The sequence below is a fragment of the Temnothorax nylanderi genome, unplaced genomic scaffold (assembly GCF_030848795.1).
Source record: "Temnothorax nylanderi isolate EJ_2023f unplaced genomic scaffold, tnyl_v1.0 TNYL_tig0160_pilon, whole genome shotgun sequence".
Lineage (NCBI taxonomy): Eukaryota > Metazoa > Arthropoda > Insecta > Hymenoptera > Formicidae > Temnothorax > Temnothorax nylanderi.
Genome location: NW_027249222.1, coordinates 304365 through 323986, shown reverse-complemented (window position 1 = coordinate 323986; position 19622 = coordinate 304365). Strand labels below are relative to the sequence as shown.

Below are 19622 nucleotides of genomic sequence, written 5' to 3'. Positions count from 1 at the left end.
TGATCTGCAATGCTCATTTATTTGTCAGATTATTTAGCATGTATTTTGCTAAAAAAATTCTTCTATCAACATTTATTGAAATTATCAAATTAATTCTTGACTGATAATCGAAACTAGATATATTTCTTTCTATCGTTATCATCACAGTTGGATTGCACCGAGATATTGACAGATCCGCGCAAAGTTTATTGCCATTCCTTGCTAGGAATGCATTTCATTGTGTTCTGCATCGTTTGTTTAGCGCATTATCGTTTCCGTGCTTGAAATTATTTATTGACTGGTGCGTCGTCTTGTATACAAAAAAGTACGTGTAACATACATTATTCATAATTATCCGCATGCCAACGAATTGGAATTTGCTTGAATCCGTTTGCGAGACATGCACCGAAAGGCAAACTGTTTACTCATATAAATGATTTTGGTATATGATCTTCTTACTAGTTGCTATTAATAGAAGATATAAAATTAAAATTTTGACTCACAACCATTTTCGATAAAATAATATCGTGCATTCTAAAATTTATCAAAACTAAAATAGCACGCAAACACTTTCGTGAAAATAATTGTATAATAATTTAATTAAATTGTGTACTCTGATCTAACGTTTGCGTCGGTGACGCTTCTGATGAATTTTATTAATAAATATATGATGGATGACTTCTCGACGATTAATCTTGAAGACTCCGCGCAGGCGCCAATACGATTAAGTCGGTCTTCGGGAGTAAACAAAACTGGATCCTACCGCGTGGGTACGATCAGTCAAGCGGTGACTCCACTCATCGAAGGAATCTCTTGATATCCTCTGAAATTCTCGTTCCTATCTATTTTCAATCGAAAGATTCGCAAGTTCGCGTCGTCGATCGTTGGCTCTCCAGGATTTCCTGCGACGAGAAGAGCGCGACGGGTGATCGGCGTTGCTTATCGATACGAAAATCGGATTAAAAGTCCGGATTAATAGACAACGATTCAAGCGAAACCGTGCAAGATTATCGTCTTGAAGAATCTCAGATGAGACGGCGAACGATTGGAAGAGCTTCGAGGATTGAATTTACTGAGAGATGGCTGCGATTTTCTAAACTTGCAATTTCCTCCGCGTTAAAATCTATATTAGAAAAAATTCGAGGAATTATAGAATCTCAAAATATTTTGAGATTTTTACAATAACTGTATCGTAAAAGTGACTGTTAAAATTGGCTGTGAATACAACTGTTCGGAATTTTCACGCTGTGCGTAAATATTACACTATAAAATTCCGTTATAAAACTAAACTATTGGAAATAATATTCTCAAACATTTAAAATTTTTGTAATCTTAATCTTTAGATTGCTTTAATAGCTTTATGATTAATAAGCTTTAAAATCTTTCTACCTTTTATATTATAAATCCTTCATTGTTAAGAAGTTTTAATTGCGATATCCACAATTCAGAACCTTCTCAATTTTAATCTTTTCCTCACAATTAATTATCTTTGTCATTAATTGCGTTTAAATTCTGGTTTTCATCTTCTGCAATTAGTATGTAGTAACTATTATAAATTATTATACTTTTGCAGACATGTAGAATATCTTGTTGATCCTATTTTAATTATTCTTCTTGAAAACGTTGCTGCAAATACTGCAAAAAAATATTGAACATGCAAGAATCATTATACAAGAATTGTTATACAAGTAGCAACAAAGAGTTGTATACCTTTTGGAACGCGAGGACAAAAATGCAACGAACTGAGACTGCATAAACGTAATGTAATGCGCATTCTGTAGATGACAGAAGAAATTTCTATCCATCTTCTTTGGATCCATAGTGCCAATCTATATAAAGTTAAACTTGAAAAAATATATATATTATAAAAAAATATATATATATTAGTGATTACAATACGATTGATGCTAATATTTTAAACTAAACAAAAATAATCACGCATGAGAAAAGTGAGAATTGAAATCGATATATTTTAAAAAGAGATAACGGATGATTTACATCGGATTATAGTTGATGTGAATGTCGGTTGTCTGCATTGGTAAAGTCAGGCCATTGTGACTGTATACTGAATACTATACTTCATTATAGTAACGCTTTACGTCACATTAAGATAAGTTCTTCGACGAAATTGAGGAAACGAAAAATAGGCGGAAAGTCCCGAAAACCACGTATCTTCCTAAAACCACATATCGCAATCATGTTGGCGGATAACTGGCAGAACGATACTTTATCAACTTTTGCGTTTAATAAGACGATGATGATGACTAACATAGGGACAAGTGTTGCGCGAAAGAGACATGTAACTTTTGTATCTCAGCTTATATTGACCCTCGTCTACATAACCGGTGTCATTGGTAACGTGTCTGCCCTGGTAATACTTTTCCATCGGGACAAGGTAATTCACAGGGAAATAAGATCATTTATCAGTTTATATTAATTAATATAATTTTTATAGTAGATATGCTTATTATAATGCATTTATTAATAAGTTTTTGTAATATATTGTAATAACTGTTATACTAATAAAACAAATATTAAAGAAATTATATATTACATAAATTATAATGCCATTTTTCTCAAAATAAATTTTTTTGTGGTTTATAATCAAAAGTATATCTAATAAGGACTTACTTATTGTATTTCTATTATTAAAGTATTTTTTAAAAATATACACAAATTTAATATATTTTCTTTTTAGCTGGATTAGTTAAATTAAGATATTAATATATATTGAGAATATGTTTAAGAATAATGCTATTTAATTAAATCCAAATATTAATTACGCGAAAAAAATAAAAATGCTTTTTTCTAATGTTTGATCTGATGGTATATTAAGTCCAATGATCGATCCAAACTTGATTCCACCGACAAAAAGTTAAACCTTTTTTATAATACTATTAGGACGTTTTACGATTTTTCTTTGTAGAATAATTTTCAATAAATATAAAATTATATTAAATATTTTTTAATAAACAAATAAATACAAATAAACCGAAGTAATTATTTTCTTCGCCAGTAGTGACTAACAAGAAAAACAATTTATTTTGACCAAACTGACAATTTATTATAACGTTCACATATAAAGTTTCGATCATTGTTTTTGGTCCTTATCAAGTACACTCTAAAAATAAATAGCGAAATCATAAAAGGACACAGATATCAAGCCATAAACAAAAAGGAAAGGATCGGTACCTATGTCATAAAGTTAAAAATAGCTTGGAGCATCTTATTAGTTACAAGTTTTTTCCCGGAAATTCATATCTAAAAACTTTTTGGTGTTATCATTCTGACTAATTTTTAATTTATCTTTTAGATATAAATTTCCGGGAAAAAATTCGTAACTAATAAGATGCTTCGAGCAGCTATTTTTAAGTTTATGACATAGGTACCGATCCTTTCCTTTTTGTTTATGGCTTGATATCTGTGTTCCTTTGTATTTATAATTTCGTTTTATTTTTAGAGTGAGAAGAATCAAAAACAACAGTCGAAACATCGTATATGTGAACGTTATAATAAATTGCTAGTTTAGTCGAAAATAATTGTTTATTTTTTTGTTAAATACAAATAGTTCAATATTTTATTAATAAATTATATAAATTATTTAATATAAATAATTTCATATAAAAAATATATTTCTCTATTACATAATAGCAAAAATATGTTTTTGTCAACTTAATGTTGTTTTAGCAAAAAGTGTGTTATCCTCCTCATAGTAAAAAATAATAGAATGATAAATTTGTTTTATTTCAGAGAAGAAATCGCAAGCACTTGTTGATGCTGCGTTGTCTGGCAACCAACGATCTCGTGGCGTTATTGGGGATGTTGGTACAGATGTATGTTACAATTTATGCGGACGGTGTGACATCCACAAGAATATTCTGTTCTCTGCGAGTAGTCTGGCGACTTTTTGGTCTCTTCAGCGGCTGCGTCGCCATCGTCATGGCGGCGGAGAGGTGGTTAGCTTTGACGAGACCCTTTGTTTACCAAAAGGTAAGCCTAAGTTTAAGATAATATAGTAATGGTGATGTACTTACAAATTGCAGATAATTTTTTATACAGAAAAGAAATGAATTAGTTAAATTCTTTACGCAAATTAAATAAAGAAAATAAAAAAATTGTGCGATCGTGTGTAATCTATTAGAGAAATGGATTCTCTTTTATATTTATTGTGACCATAAGTTAACGCACTAAGCGTGTTACCAAAGTAAATCGCACGTTATAATTTACGACATGGTTTCGTTTAATGCGAACAAACTAACGCGTGTGAGAAAATTTATACACGTGTGCCATTCCAAAGCTAAGACAGACGCTTATAGAACGACCGTATTTTACCATAAAGATGGAATAAAAGGAGGGAGAACGATTGATCGACGAGTTAGAAATCTATTTTTGCTTGAAATACAACTGCGTGTTGATATAGGAGTACTAAGACTACAAGGAAATGCCGTTTCGGCAAATTAATAAATTCGAATAATTTCACGATCATTAATTGAGCAAGTATTGATCGCGGAACGATAGAAGCTGACGTCAATTTACACAGCGTGATCATCTTATTCAGACGCAGTATCCAAGATTGCAAGTAATTGGAGATGATTACCGCTACAGTTATGTCGCACTTCATCAAATATTATTATTTCCAAGAAAACCCCACCTATAATTCGAAATATTCTCAGGGAAATGCTATTAAATTAAAGTAATAATTTGCAACGCGCGTTATTTATATCTATGTTTGTTCATAAAAACACGAAAATAGTAGATTGTAGATTAATAAATTTTTGAATTTATAAATATATAAAAAGATTATTCTTAAATATCTTAAAAGACTAATAAATAGGTCATGTTTTCGATTGCGATATAGTTCCGAGATATCGCTCTACGCACGGATCATGCAAAACTGATATAAAGCCGCATATGAAGAATCGATAGATTTATCAGGCGCCAGCATGATTTCTGGTCAATCTTGGACGATTTAATTTGATACAAATACCGTTTTCATTGATTTTAAGAGGCAATTGCCCTTGAGAATTTCGTAAGATTTTACGCGGAACGATGTTCTCGAAATGTTTTGAACGACGTGGTTCGTAGTTCAAAACAAGGCGTCACGAACGTATGTTATTTTTCGCATGTTGACCTACTTATAAATATTTAACAAAACTTTAGACATCAGTATATTTTCATCTTATCCTGGTTGTCATGTGTCATGAGAACCGCATGTTACAATACATGAATAAAATTGGACGAATTATCATTTGGTGATAATTAGATTATCGGTCTTCTTTGATATCTCGGTTTTTTCTTGGTTCTTTGATAAAATTCTATCCTTTCCAAAAGGCCTCTGAAGAGCAAAGAATTGGCGAGCGCATAAATCCAGATCATGTAACATAGAAGATTTATGCGAGTATCGGGAGATAATAAATTTAAAAGTTTCCCTTAGGAATTTAATCTAATGATTTTAATTTAAAAAATCTTCATGGTTGTTAAAGAAGAAGATATCTAAGATATAAATCTGAAACATCAAATTTGATTTTTCCAGAAAAATATTATAATTCTATATATGTTATAGTCTATAATTTATACCTGTATTATTTAAATACATAGAAAATTCTTAATCTATAGATGAATGTCTAAGACTCAATATTAGCGATTTGAGCTTAAGGCTTAACGCACATTTAATAACAGCATTTCTTATTCATGAAAGATTACATTTAATTTTCTTAAAAAATATTTCTTTATAAAGAAGAGATGAAATTATTTCTCCAGATTTACAAATAGAAACAAAAATTATTAAAAGTTTATAAACAAATTTATAAATGAAGATTACTAGTTTTTGTATCCTTTTTTTTTGTTGTGGCAAAATAAATTACGCCGAAGCCGGTTTTTCCCGGCTTCTTCAATTTGTATAGCTATCGTAATCAAAAGTTCAGCAAGGAGTCGATACCCGCATCGTCGTATCTCGATATCTTAATGGATGACACGCATGTATCTTCCAGCAGGTGACGTATCCGGTAATTGTGCGTTGTATGTTGGCGCTTTGGTTGGTCGCATTGGCAATGACTAGTCTTCCAGTTATGGGCTTCGGATTATATTATAAAGGCGAACAATGCATGCGTTACCGAGAGGCTACCGAGCCGAGTGATATCGCTTATGCTTATGTATGGTTCGTTTTTGGTAAGCATACATGAGAAGATAATAAAAAAAGAGAATTATTGATAATTAACAAAATATAACATTATTTATTTTGTAGATTAGTTTCTTTTGTTAATTATACTATAAACACATCAACATTTATATAATAATTACTATAAATATAATTATGTTTCCGGTTAGCAAAAAAGATCCAATTGTAAAAGAATTATTTTCAGACTAATAAATATTACATTTTTTTTTAAATTATAGGTACTCTTTTGTGTTTGTCGATTGTCTGGTGCAACTTGGCGGTTTCTAGGGCCTTGAGTAAACTGAGTCGTCGTACAATTGCCCTTAGGAGAATCTCCAGAGCTTCATCAAGAGCGAAACCTTTGCTGACCGTAGCCAGACCAGTAAATCAACCGGAAATGGTTGCTACGACTGAAGAAAGAGCATTCGCAAGGCTTATGGCTGTATTATCGATATCATTCGTTATCTGCTGGATGCCACAAATGGTAAGTTTATCGACTTAATTATAATTATGTATTATAGTTTAAATTTATGATAAACTGGGTAAAAAAGCAATTAATAAATAATTAATATAAATAAGCAATGTAAAAAGTAAAATAATGATAAGAAATACAGTAATAAGATAATAAATTACAGAAAATAGATTTTATCTTATCAAGTAAAAAAGCTAATGTAATAAAATAATATGAACTTTTTTTTATTCTTTTAAAGTATTTTCCTGTTTCTTATCATTCTTTTATATTTAGAAAAAGCATGAATATATATCATACACATTCATTGATGTGTCCTTCCATTTCATAAACGATTATCTATAATCTATATCATCAGACTCTAACAGATAAAAGTAATAAAATAGCGGTCAAGGCAAAAAAAGGAAACAGATCAATTCAATCGATCTTTTACGTGTTTTATGCATGCAGTAAGGATTGGTTGAAGGTTTCAGGTAATAGATGTAGGTTGATGTCTATCTATAGACAGTAAACAGTATCGAATCGTAGAATGAAGATAGAGCGTTACGTAATTCCCATGAAGGATGGTTATCATTTTTCCTCTCTTGTAGTTAAGAGGGAAGTCCTTGGTTGAAATACAAGTTTCTTTTCACATACTAGTACATTACTCGTCGTCACAACTATATTATGTAGCCTTGAGAAATTTTTGTCACGAGATTCTACTTTCGGCAGTTCCGATCCAGGGGTTCGATAGTGTCCACATTTGCCTGCATGTGATTTGCCTGCAAAGTGTTGTTTTAGTCGAATGTTTTCTGTTATATTTACGACGTTCATGCTCGTCCATTTTAATCTTGATAGCATTGAGATGAAAGAAGAGATAAAAGATTTTTATAACAAAATGATTCTCGACGCTTTCATATGTCATTCGATGACATAAAAAATGTTTTTGTCGAGAAGATTTGTTTTTAAAGAAGATTTTATTTAAAGATAAAAAATGAAAAAATTACGAAACATAAATATATAAACTGTTGCTACAATTTTCTAATTATAAGTAATAATGATAATAAGAAGAAAGAGAAGTAGCAGGAAATATAATAACAATACGATTACTAGTAATAAGTAGATAATGTGAAGAGTATATTAATATCAAATAAATATTCTGATAGAACGTAAATAGTTACATTGTATTTTTAAATAAATTGATTGACTTAGAGTGAGCATCTTCTTGCAGGAAACAATAATCGATTATTATTATTTATTACATCTAACCAGTACAAAAATATCGCGCGCTTCCGCTATAACTGAAGGTCGAGGGTAAATGATGGATATTTGAGAATAGTTTCACGTACAAGCCATCGAGACATCCGCGAGCCAATATTCTGTTCGTCTCTGAAGTGATTTCATCCTGTTGACGGTTTTGCCAAGTGACGAAAAAATTTACGCGCAGAGAAAATTAATTCGCAAAATAAATAGATTTAACAAATATTTTTTTAAATAAATTAGAAACGTTATTGTTATATATATATATATATATATATATATATATATATATATAAAATCTATTTTATTTATAAAAATTTTTGTAAAAAAAAGATTTAATAATAGTTGCACACACAAATGCATCTCTCTATTCTTGAAGATTTTTCTTTGTAATATTTTATCTGCAATAATTCAATCAATTTTTTATTAGTTTAATTTAATATTAAACTCTAAATTGCTAAATTGTTTTTATTTCCTTCTTTAGATTTCTATTCCATTGGCTCAATTCGCGATGCAGTTACCTAAAACGGCGGTCACTGTACGGAAATGCATTCGAATCTTCCACATCGTAGCCGATATTCTTTTATGCATTCACTTTACCCTGGATCCATATATTTACGTACTTTTGCGAGTGCCACGGCCAAGATTTCGATTGCTGAAGCCCCTCTGTAGGATCTGCTGGCCGTATCGAAGCCGCTCCAATTCTTTTACAGGTGAGACAATATACGAATGATTAAAAAATAAATAATGCCTTACGTATTTTTATCCATGCCGCAACAATTGTATTAACAAAAAAGATTTATATAGATTAAAATTACTTATATATAAAGTAAATATTAATTATCAACTTTATAAGATCGTTGTAGTAAAAAATAAAATAAAATACAACGAATTAAATAAAGTTGGAAAAATAAGATTGTAGCTGTTGGGAGATAAAAGACAAAGTAAAAATAAAATTTATAGCATTGTCATAAAAACTATTTTGTGCAACAGGCACGACGGATCACCAATGTAGCACCGGGGATCCACCCACGCCGATCACTGAGGCTCCATCGACCCCTGTCAGCGAAGAGCACGATTCGCATCTGGTTACAGCATCTCTCTGAGATCGACCTATGCGAATGATCTTCCTAAAGCGATTGAAAAATCACGATGTAATCCGCATGTAAGCATTTGAATCGCTTCGAAACTGGAGAGACATTCGACCAATTTTTGATTGACTCCGTTCATTTGCATGAGGCAAGTGAAAGTGATGTTAATATTTTGTACACGAAAAATTTGATCAAAATTTGATTTTAAAAAAGAGAATTTTTATTTGTAAATAAGAAATATGATATATACTTGAATATGTTTGTTTATATACGTAAGCTTCTAGTCAGTAACGAGAGCGCGAGAATGAATGACGTAATGCAATTAAGCGCCGAAAACCAAAGTGTAACCATGGCTGATTAAGAAATATTTTTTTAATACTAAACATTCAAAATATATAGAATACAAATATAAATCTCAATATTATGGAGGATTTCGAAAAGAAAATGTAGAAAAGTTTACGATATAAAGTTCATACACGTTCTTACATCTAAATTTAATTTAGAATATAAAATAAAAAGATAATTTTAAAGATTTATGTCAATCACATGTATTTAAAATATTGTCGAATCTTGGACGCAATGTACCATAAGAGAGAAGTCTATTCTACATACCTCTTACACTATATTCCGTATTGTATGTGCAATTGCAACCTAGAGCGTAGGAATGCTGTCAGTATATTTGTAAACGACTTTATTTTAAACGAATATCGTTATTTGTACATAATATCATACATACATATGTTAATGTATTTTATGTATACCGCGTAACACTTGCGCGTTTAACAACTTTCAAATAAACGTTAATCCGAAATTATCTAGATCACGACTCACCTTCCGTTCTCCATCCAGGACAGACATACACCCACGACTATTCTCGTGTACAAAAAGAATAGAATGCAAACATATGCTTCGCACTCTCTGTGCAGAATATCTAAAATATCGTCACGTCGCGCTACCCGATATATTATAATGATCGAAATGGCGAAGCGCAGCGCGAGATAAATCAAGGATCGAATGAAGTTATACAAGTAATACAAGTATAATTATGTCGGCAGGTAACTCGCTGTTAGTTACTGACAATGTTAAAAATAAGTTACTCACCGTCGAAAAGTCGAGTCGTTCGGAAGAAATATACATATCTCAAATGCAAGTTTAACTAAAATATGTATACATTTTGCCTATACAGAATGTAACAGAATGTTATTGTGATTGCACTTGCATTGATCCATATGTTATTTATTTACTTGTAATATATAAAAGATAAAGTATATAAATATTCGCATAAAGAGACATAATATATGTCAACATTTCTTCGCTAAAACATTAAAAATATGATTTGCAGTCAGATATTTAACTGTTGCTGCTAATAAAAAAAATTTTTTGTTATATTTAATATTATTAATTTGTATTATATAAAAGAATGACGTCTTTTAATATTATTTACTTTTGACTTGAAAATAGTTAATTTTAATTATAGTTAAAAACGCAATTACTATAACATTTCTTCTCACTTTCTGTGATGTTTGTTACACTCTGCATATTTTGGAGCTTGGAGCTTGATTTTTTGGACATCGAAGTTACATTCGATTATATATCATTCACAAATGTACATATACATATATTTTGGTTTGTATTAATTTGACAAAAATTTATATAATTTGATAATATCTTTCTGACAAAAATATCGTTTTTATGCAACAAACAAGTGCATTCAAAATTCTAGTTTGAACATTACAACTGACATATGTAGGTACATTAAATAGAATTGGCAAATAACAGTATGGAAAGACCGTAAAATTGCAAATACCACATTTCTTTATCTAAAAAGATTTGTTTGTTTTAAATATAACGAAATAGTAATAAGGCATGAAAGCCAAAATTGTATAATGTGACAATAAATTTACTTCCGTTTTACAATATATGCAATAACCATTTTATCTATTTAATTATGGATAGTATTCTTCTCACTCGAATCAATTCATTTTTATATCGCAACAAATTAAATACTGATCAAATCCACAATGCCATGTAAGTCACTGCGTTCGCACGGAATCGGAATAATTGTTTGGCCATTGCACTAATCGCATTTTCATGACAACAAAGGATGTCAAAACACTAATGACTACATACTATCTATAGATAGTAGCTAGATAGTAGATAGACTACATACACTTCGTTTGGTTTCGTATACAGTTATCTCGATTCATTATCAATTAATTATTGTCAGGTGTGTTGTATGTTTATTACATGGTTAATTATTTAAATCACTTGCGGTACGGACTTGTGACAATCAATGTTGCACATTTCTATCAAAATAGCAGTGCATTCTTCGAACGCTTGTATAATTAATAATTCATAATATTATTAAATGCACCTCAGGCTCATTATCGAATCCATCTTGAATTAAATGTGCTTTTAAATTACTGCATTATTCAGTACGACATTGATTGCAAAGTCTTGTAGATGCGGAGAATATAAACGACCAAATCATTATAAAATAGTAATGTACAATCCTTTTAGAATTCTTCTTAAATTATTAACTTTATAATACTTTTCTCATTATAAATTATATAATAATTCTTAAACAATTCAAGAAAATAAATAGACAAGTAATTATATCCAGAGGAATTGTTGATCAAAGACTATTTGTTATCAAAGATTCTTTATTTAATATAGTTTAATTAAATCAAATATATTGTGGAAAAAGCTAATTTTTGAAAGTACAATTGTGCTTTAACATCCATCACAGTTAAGTTGTAAATTTATAGCAGATTTCTGATATTGGAATAATGATTTTTCTAAAAACAGCGCCTAAAAAAAAAGAAAGGTGTACAACTTGATGGCAACTTCGTGACAGAATAATTATTGGCACTTCTATTAGCTTGCAATTGTAAATTTGTTTTTACTGACTTGTAGTTTTAACTAGAAGATAATGAAGTCCACACACATACGCACGCACACATACACGCGCGCGCGCGCGCACAGATAAAATATAAACAGTCACCTCTAATACGTAAAAGCTTCAAATTTCTTTATTTCTCGTCTCCTTCAAATAAATAAATCCGTCTATTTTTTGATGTACACAAACTCGATAAACTCTTAAACAATTAACACGAACACATCGAGTTACATTATACCATGTACTGGAAATAATGAAGTACATCAGTACTTTCGCAGTCAATTGATGAACGGGGAAGCGAAATTTATTCTCTTTTTTTTCCCTTTTTCTTTTTTTTTTTGGCACTTCAGTATTTGTAAGAAATATATATACTCTCTATATCTGCTAAAATTGATGTAGGCCAGAGTTGATACATGTACACATATATTAAGCTCGATTTGACGTCCTGTCAAGTCCCGTCGATTTCTCAGCGTCGATAATTTTACCTGATCATAATCCGGTCTGAAATAGAAGATCTGTTACATTTATTGTTAGTTACACTTTCTACATTTTTCGACAATTTTCTCCTAACACTCTTTTTCTTAAAAGTTCAACTATATCTTTTTCCCCATTTTAAACGTATAAGATGTTAGAAAGTGCAGCTAAAAAAATACACGCACGGATCAAATCCAAACGAGACAAACATCTAAAAAGTATCGTAAAGACCCTACTTAAAGAAAAGCAGGTTTCATTTTTATAAATTTCGTAGACGTTCTTATAGACGTTCTTTGGACCTTTGTGTTATTTTGGAATCTGTTAACTTAACGTGTGGGCCACTTTCAAGACTATATCTTCGTGTATAGCGAATCGATATCAAAACATACATCGACATCGAGAATTACATCAAGGATCAGATCCTACCATTTCCAACAGGAAATTCGCGATCCCGCGATTCGTCCGGTATTAATGATTTACCAAAGGCATGTGCTCAATTCACAGGAAGTTAACAGTTTCAAATACATGTAAATATCGCAAATATAAGGCAACTCGAGATAAATATACATATTTTTTTGCAATCGTGATTATTTAATGCAAACGCATATTGCTAATAATTGAACAATTTACAATGTAGAGAGAAAATAATACAAACGTTCAGATTTAAATATAATAATTGTTTTATTATATGTTAATCTCCAAATAATTTCGGATATGTAATCGAGAAAGCAAAATCTCACGGTCATCGAGCACTCGTCATTGGTAAACGATCTTGCATCAGACCGACGTAACTCATCATGATCGGGAAATTACAAATCCACTTATAAATCGCGCAACGATGACTAAGACAGGTCCATGACCGTCTTCGATCGGTCGGACTCCCGCGCGAGCTGCAATCGATATTTTCTTACGTCTTGAGAGCAGTGCACTTCTCGCATCTTACTCTTGATCCACTCAGCTAATACCAACCAGAGAACCCGCCCGCGTTCCCTGAAAACCCGACGCGCCGATACGTTCTGATCGGCCACGATCAGACGACGGCAACGTCTGCCTGCGTGCTGCGCGTACAACGATTCCCACGGCGTGTCATGCCGGCTTTCATTTACCGCGACCCTTGCCTGCAATATAGATGATCTTCATTACATTCCCCCCTTCAAGTATTCATTTACAGTGTCTACATACATAGATCCACATAGATTAGACATGCTCAACTAAGATCTGTCTAGAGAAAGTTTGACTAATCAAATCTATTAATATTCGTACTAGTGTGTAATTGTATACATAATAGTGTTTAAAATTACTAATTGTAAGTTTACTGTGTTATAATAAAAAAATGTCGAGATATCTTCTTTTATACCTATTAATATCTTCTTTTCGTGCTATATGTATAATTTGATTGATAAATTATCAACTTTTAATCATGAATCTATAATCATTTAGATGTTATAATAATAGATTAGATATTAATAATAGGCAAATTCAATTAATTTAAATAAATAAAAAATTCTAATATGATTATATTGGGCATTCAGTTTACTTTTTGCGACGAAATAAAATTATTTTTTGTTTCAATATTTTGTCGCATTAAGTAAAAACGTGTCTTCAACAATGACATATATAGATTTCAATAAATAGAAGAATCTTATTGCACTAAAAAACAAATTTTTTAATATAAAAATATATAAGGAAATAAAAAATATATTTTATCGTATAAAATTGATATAATAAAATAAAATCATTGCTACAGGAAATACATGTGCAACAAACATAAATAATAAATCATACACGTTTAAATTCTACGGGATATAGATAAATGTCATAATCAAAATTTTTATAAAATAATGCATACTTACTAGAAGTAAAATGATTACTGCATCATCCTGAACCTTGTTCAGCATAATGAAAAACTTTATTTAGCGTACGATATTAATAAAATATTAAGAAAATTTAATGCACAGTAGCAAATTATAATAAAACCAAGACAAAAAATTATAAAATTGTCTTATGAGAAAAAAACTGTACTTTAAACATATTTTTTTCAAATAAGTGATAAATTTTCTGCAGAAAAGAGAAAGAATAATTTTGTTTCGTGTTTCTTTATGACGAAAGTTTTATCATTTGATCTGCTCTTCTTGGTACACGCAACAGCGATATAAAATAATGTGTATAATTGATATATTGTGTATATTTGATCTATAAGAGTTCACCTATTTTAAATTAAATTTTACAATAAGATTTTTTAAATATTTTTTATCGGGGACTTGTTGTATCTTTTACCTGGGGTCGTGCCATATCGTATCACACTTTCCACAACAGTAGATGGTTTGTGGAGTCTTCGCGACCAGCTTGCAACTCAGCGGATGCTTGAGGTCCACGGAAGTCCTCATAACCGTCTCCGCCGGATATCACCAGGAGTTTACCGCGATTGATGTTGTTCTGTTGCGTTTTGTTCGATTTTAATGAATAACGATTCACCTTTGGACGAGGATCCGGTTTCGAGGGATTCGGTGTTTCCACACAGGTGAGAAAACGCACGTGTCCTGTGTGTCCGTGAGGAATTCCTGTACAGAACATCATAATTTTATTAGATATTTAATTTGATAAAGATTATTTAATGTAAAGCTTTAGTGAACGTAGAGAAGTAGCGTGTAAATTTCATAGCAAGATTTGCCTAGTTTCTAAAATCCTTGGCCATAATTTTAATAAAATTAGTTACGCAAATATAATTTCTCATACAGTTTGTATCTAGGAAAACCTTTATAAGGTCAATTTATTTCCACTTGGCGTATGCCAAAATGCAAACATACGTATAAAGATATTAACATTCGTCTGACAAAATAATATACAGGGTGTGTATATGTGGTATATAAAATATACAATACAATAAATTTTTATAATAATTAACACACACAACACACACAACACACACACGTTATGTACGTATGTTGTACGTACGTATTTTAACGCGATAAAAAAAAGAAACATGACATTGATCGATCGCTTCTGTATCCTTCCACGTGGACGAAGATCGCGCGAGATTTGGGGTGTCGGCCAGCTTTCTAATTATATCGCGAGGCAATAATAACGACACAGGCGATAGAATATGACGTCAATACGCACCAGTTACGATCGGCGGCTGCGACATCCTCTGAGTAGATGGCTTTATATGGGGAATTGGCACGGTGAGCAGCACGCCAGCGCTCGTGCCGATCCAAAGCAATTCGTTGCAAGCCAATAGTGCGGTGACCCTGAGACACGCAGCCTTGTGCTGCCGAATTATGTCATCGCAACCTGCAACAAGTTTAAAGCTTCCGTTAAAATAAGTGCCGAAGCTTGTCCCTCGATGGGAACTCGTCTTTATCGTTTCTATCATTCGGGTAATCAAGTTCAGACGCAATTCAACAAGTTTGAAAGGTGTGTCACACATCTATTTCTATTTTAATATCTTAATATTTTATATTTTATATTTTAAATTAACTTAATACTTACGATTTATATAAAAATTAAGTCCTAGGCCGGTATTCATAGTCTTCAAGATCGTCTTAACCCAGGTAGCAAGCACTCGTCATTTTGACGTCAAATGACGTCAAAAGACGTCAAAATGACAGACTTTTGACGTCAATTGACGTCAAAATGACGAGTCTTGCTACCTGGGAAGTAATGTCTTAAGACGCTAATACGGCTCTGTGATTGGTTCATGACATCTTAAGATTGAACTTAAGACGGTCTTAAATAACTATGAATACCGGCCCTAATCTCAATTAGAAGAGGCAGTCTTAAATTAGTAGGAAGTTTACGAAATCCTAAATTTGAGATCTATATAAAATTTTATCATTTTAAGTTATTTTTTTTAATTGTTTCTTTAAATTTTTCTACTAATTTAACCCGAGTTTCTAGTTATTCAAGATTTGAAACTTACTGGCAAGCATTTTGGTAACAGCTGGCGCGATGTTGATATCGGTTAAGCACTCGTATGTACCGGAATGGAAAAGCCTCAGCACAGCGCTATTGTGTAAGGAAATCCAAACGCCTAAACCGCCAGAGTTTGCCATACAGGAAACGGCGCGGCTCGTGTCGCTGCTCACGGCGAATGTGTGCTCGATGTCCAGTGTGTGGGTATTCAAAACTTTAACGCTGTTGTGACATCCGCACCAAAGTTTCCCGGAGACGGACAGCATTTTGGTCACCGGTGACGCTACCGTCCCGACGGACACCGTCGTTGGATCCGGAGTGTTCCATCCACTGACTATAAGAAAAAAATAAAAAAGAAAAGAAGAACAAAGAAGAACAAAGTAAAACAAAGCAAAAATAATTTTATCGTGCTCACAGACTATTTTGTTACTAATTACGAAAAAGAATGTCAAAAGTCGGCACGTACTATGGTCCCGAACGTAAACGGTGATATCTCCGTTGGCAAGAGAGACGAACACCTTGTTATCTAAATATCTGAAATCACGAAGCAATATCGTGAGAGTTTAGAATAAAGCGTGGAAAAGAAAACATTCCTATTCCTTTGTAGTAATAAAATAGATCACAAAACGACTTACATGATGCAATGCACGCTGCTGCCGTGCTGTATCTTCACTTTGTTCTTCTTGATACGAATGTTGTCGTTGCAGTTATACACATGGATGCAGCCATCCTCGGTTCCCAGCCACATCGTAGGCTGATTCGTATCCTCCTCCGTGATAGTATTGTCGATACTCGATACGTCGCCGCTCAACGTTACGCTGCCCGTGTCTGCACATGGAATGTCGTCCGAGTCCGAATCGTCAGAGCTCGAGCTACTGCAAAATGTGCGAGCAAAGATAAATATTAAACAGAAATAACATTAAACTAATTAAAACGTTCCTGCGTGGCAGCCTTCTATGCAAATTCCAATTACTCTGATTTTAAAGAAATTTCATGACCGTTAACTGTACTTCAGTTTAATAATTAATAATTAATATTTAATTTCAATAAATATGTTGAATTATAAATTTAAATATAAGATACATTACTGAATAAATCAGCGTTCCAGATATTTATGTTTAACCCGCTCAGGAGTAATGTGGCCATTATTAATATTCGCCATTATCAATAAATCATACTCAATTATGAACCACTTAATATTGCCAAGTTTCGGATATCATTATTTACGCGTCAGTCGCTAGAAGCTGCAGAAGAAATATTACCTGTCTAACTGTATGTTACCGCCGCTGGCATCCACGTCTTGCACCGATATACTTATACCACTCTTGCTGTTAGCGAACGGACTGTTGTTCGACGTGCACGAGTTCGAGCTGAAAAGACAAATAATTTGTAATAAATTTAAAACCGTGTGTTCGTACTTCCCTCCACCTGGTTGTTAGCTATTCAATTATATCTCGTGGTAATGTCAAACTTCTTTACGCATCTGCTCTCGTCAATCTTACCCAGGCGTACACGCGGGTATTCCAGCGACGCAGAGTATCCTGGCGTTGCAGACTCCATTGCACGACGTTACTTGAGGTGGTTCTGGGCTTAGACTCAGTACGCACACCTGACCGACGTAACCGTCACTGTTGCAGACCCAGACATCCTTCGATCCCTGCCCGTTCGCCAATGTCGGCGCCGCGCAAGTAAACTGGAGACCCGCTCGCGTTTTCCTGATGGGCAGAGGCCCCACGAATTCAGGACACGGTCTCCTGTCAGCCGATAGTGCTGCACACATAATGAAAAAGTACTTGAAATTTTCTTGCGAGTTTACTTTTAAATGAAAAATAAAGGGTACGTAACAGATTTGAAGATGGAAGATTTATATGTGAATATATCTTATATGAATGTGTCTATGCTTCAACCTTCATTTACAAGTTACAAAAGATTTGGAATTCGATTTGATGTATAAGTTGGTCTAATTAAGATTTTGTTAAACAAAACGTTTATATTTCTGAATCATAATTTAAGTTTTACACACCTCTTCATTCATTCATTTATTCAACTCTTCGTTAAATATTTTATTTATATCATAGATATTGCTTTTGAAAGTTGAAAAAGGTAATTGTGATTGATTAAATTATTCATCTATTTGTAAAATCTTCGATATATCAATTATATTACTCTATCGAACGATATAATAAAAGGATTATTTTTAGATGTATTAATATCAAAAAATCAACTTTTATCAGATATGGCTTTTTCAACGTGGAATGCTTGACATGAAAGACTAGGTAATATTACTCACCGAGCTTCTGTTTGGCTTCATTAAAACTCTCCTCCCAGCTCGCACGCTTGTCAGGCTTCGCGAACATGACGGATATATTCTCGATCCCGGCTCTGCAAACAAAATACATAGGTGTAATGTGAGTCACGTTGCGACCGCGATCGAATCATGTTGATTTAGGGATCCAATATTTAGCACGTGTGACGGAAACGTAATCGGAAACGATCCTTCGACAACAATCAAAGGATTTCACGATATTAATTTTGCAAAATTAGATAAAGCTCGTTTCCATTAATACCTCACATCAAGCTAAGCTTACTTATCGCCTTATCAATTTCCTAATTTCTTTGACCGTATATATAAATTGTAAAATAAAGATATAAACACCTTATATATTTTCGATTCATTTTATAATAAGAATTTGCAGCAAGTAAGAGCTCGAGTAGTCGCAAGAACTACATCAATATATTTTATCATCATCGATCCCCTAAGCTTTTCACTATATATTTATTTATCCTGCTTAATTTCGGAGAGGCACGCTTACTGAGTATTAAGTGTAAGTTCCAAGCAAGCCAACTGCGAATGCGCCGCGTTTCTTTCCGCCAATTGCCGTTGGGACTGACTCAGCATATCTTTGATAAGGTCTTCCAACTGCTGCTTGGCACCATGCAAAGTCGCGGCGAGTTCCTGCAGCTGAGTCAACTTCGTGCAATCTTCTCGGAGATAGTCCACTTCGCGTACCATTCGTCTTAAATTCTCGTCTTTGGCTGAAAACGATTTTAGGGTAATCTTTCAGGCTCGAACGATAAGTAATATATTATCGATGTCTCTACGATACCTTTCATCACTTCGAGATCATCCAGTGAGATCCGCATCAGCATTTTGTACTTGTTTGCGTCGAGCAGACCGACCAGGCTGTTCGGACACGTGCTTCTGTGAATTTTCATTTCTTTTGTATTTTTATTGTCACCAACAATATTTCTATTAAAAACTATTTATCTTTATATATAGAAACATAAATTTTATATATAATATATATAAATAATTTAGATTAAAATTCGTAATGCAACGCAATATACTGAGCAATTACTTTATTATTTAAACAATAACTAGAAAGTACTGCTTTTATATTG

General features: G+C 32.6%; 2 protein-coding genes across 5 annotated transcripts in view; one reads left to right on the top strand and one right to left on the bottom strand.

Moving 5' to 3' along the window:
* The first annotated feature begins 767 nt into the window (after nt 1–767).
* LOC139777747 (prostaglandin E2 receptor EP3 subtype) lies at nt 768–9749 on the top strand. 3 transcript variants are annotated; one of them, XM_071715350.1, is made up of 7 exons: nt 768–1226; nt 2068–2374; nt 3730–3969; nt 5970–6147; nt 6376–6620; nt 8329–8557; nt 8838–9749. In XM_071715350.1, the coding sequence occupies exons 2-7, from the start codon at nt 2177–2179 to the stop codon at nt 8948–8950; spliced, it is 1203 nt and encodes a 400-aa protein (XP_071571451.1). In that variant the 5' UTR covers nt 768–1226; nt 2068–2176; the 3' UTR covers nt 8951–9749. The 3 variants fall into 3 exon arrangements, with proteins under 3 accessions (XP_071571451.1, XP_071571452.1, XP_071571450.1); XM_071715351.1 differs by having other exon boundaries at nt 1553–2374; nt 5973–6147; XM_071715349.1 differs by having other exon boundaries at nt 1553–2374.
* The window catches only part of LOC139777746 (rho guanine nucleotide exchange factor 17), a 59851-nt gene continuing 49838 nt past the window's right edge, over nt 9610–19622 (bottom strand). Inside the window, exons 15-26 of one of the 2 annotated variants that reach the window (XM_071715348.1) lie at nt 19328–19422; nt 19034–19256; nt 18511–18602; nt 17723–17990; nt 17483–17590; nt 16856–17095; nt 16687–16754; nt 16228–16554; nt 15429–15599; nt 14586–14869; nt 14162–14194; nt 9610–13426 (exon numbers count right to left, since the gene is read on the bottom strand). In XM_071715348.1, coding sequence (XP_071571449.1) covers nt 14607–14869; nt 15429–15599; nt 16228–16554; nt 16687–16754; nt 16856–17095; nt 17483–17590; nt 17723–17990; nt 18511–18602; nt 19034–19256; nt 19328–19422 — 1855 coding nt within the window. In that variant the 3' untranslated portion in view covers nt 9610–13426; nt 14162–14194; nt 14586–14606. Of the gene's footprint in view, nt 13427–14161; nt 14195–14585; nt 14870–15428; nt 15603–16227; nt 16555–16686; nt 16755–16855; nt 17096–17482; nt 17591–17722; nt 17991–18510; nt 18603–19033; nt 19257–19327; nt 19423–19622 lie in introns of both variants that reach the window. The other variant, XM_071715347.1, reaches the window with a different exon arrangement.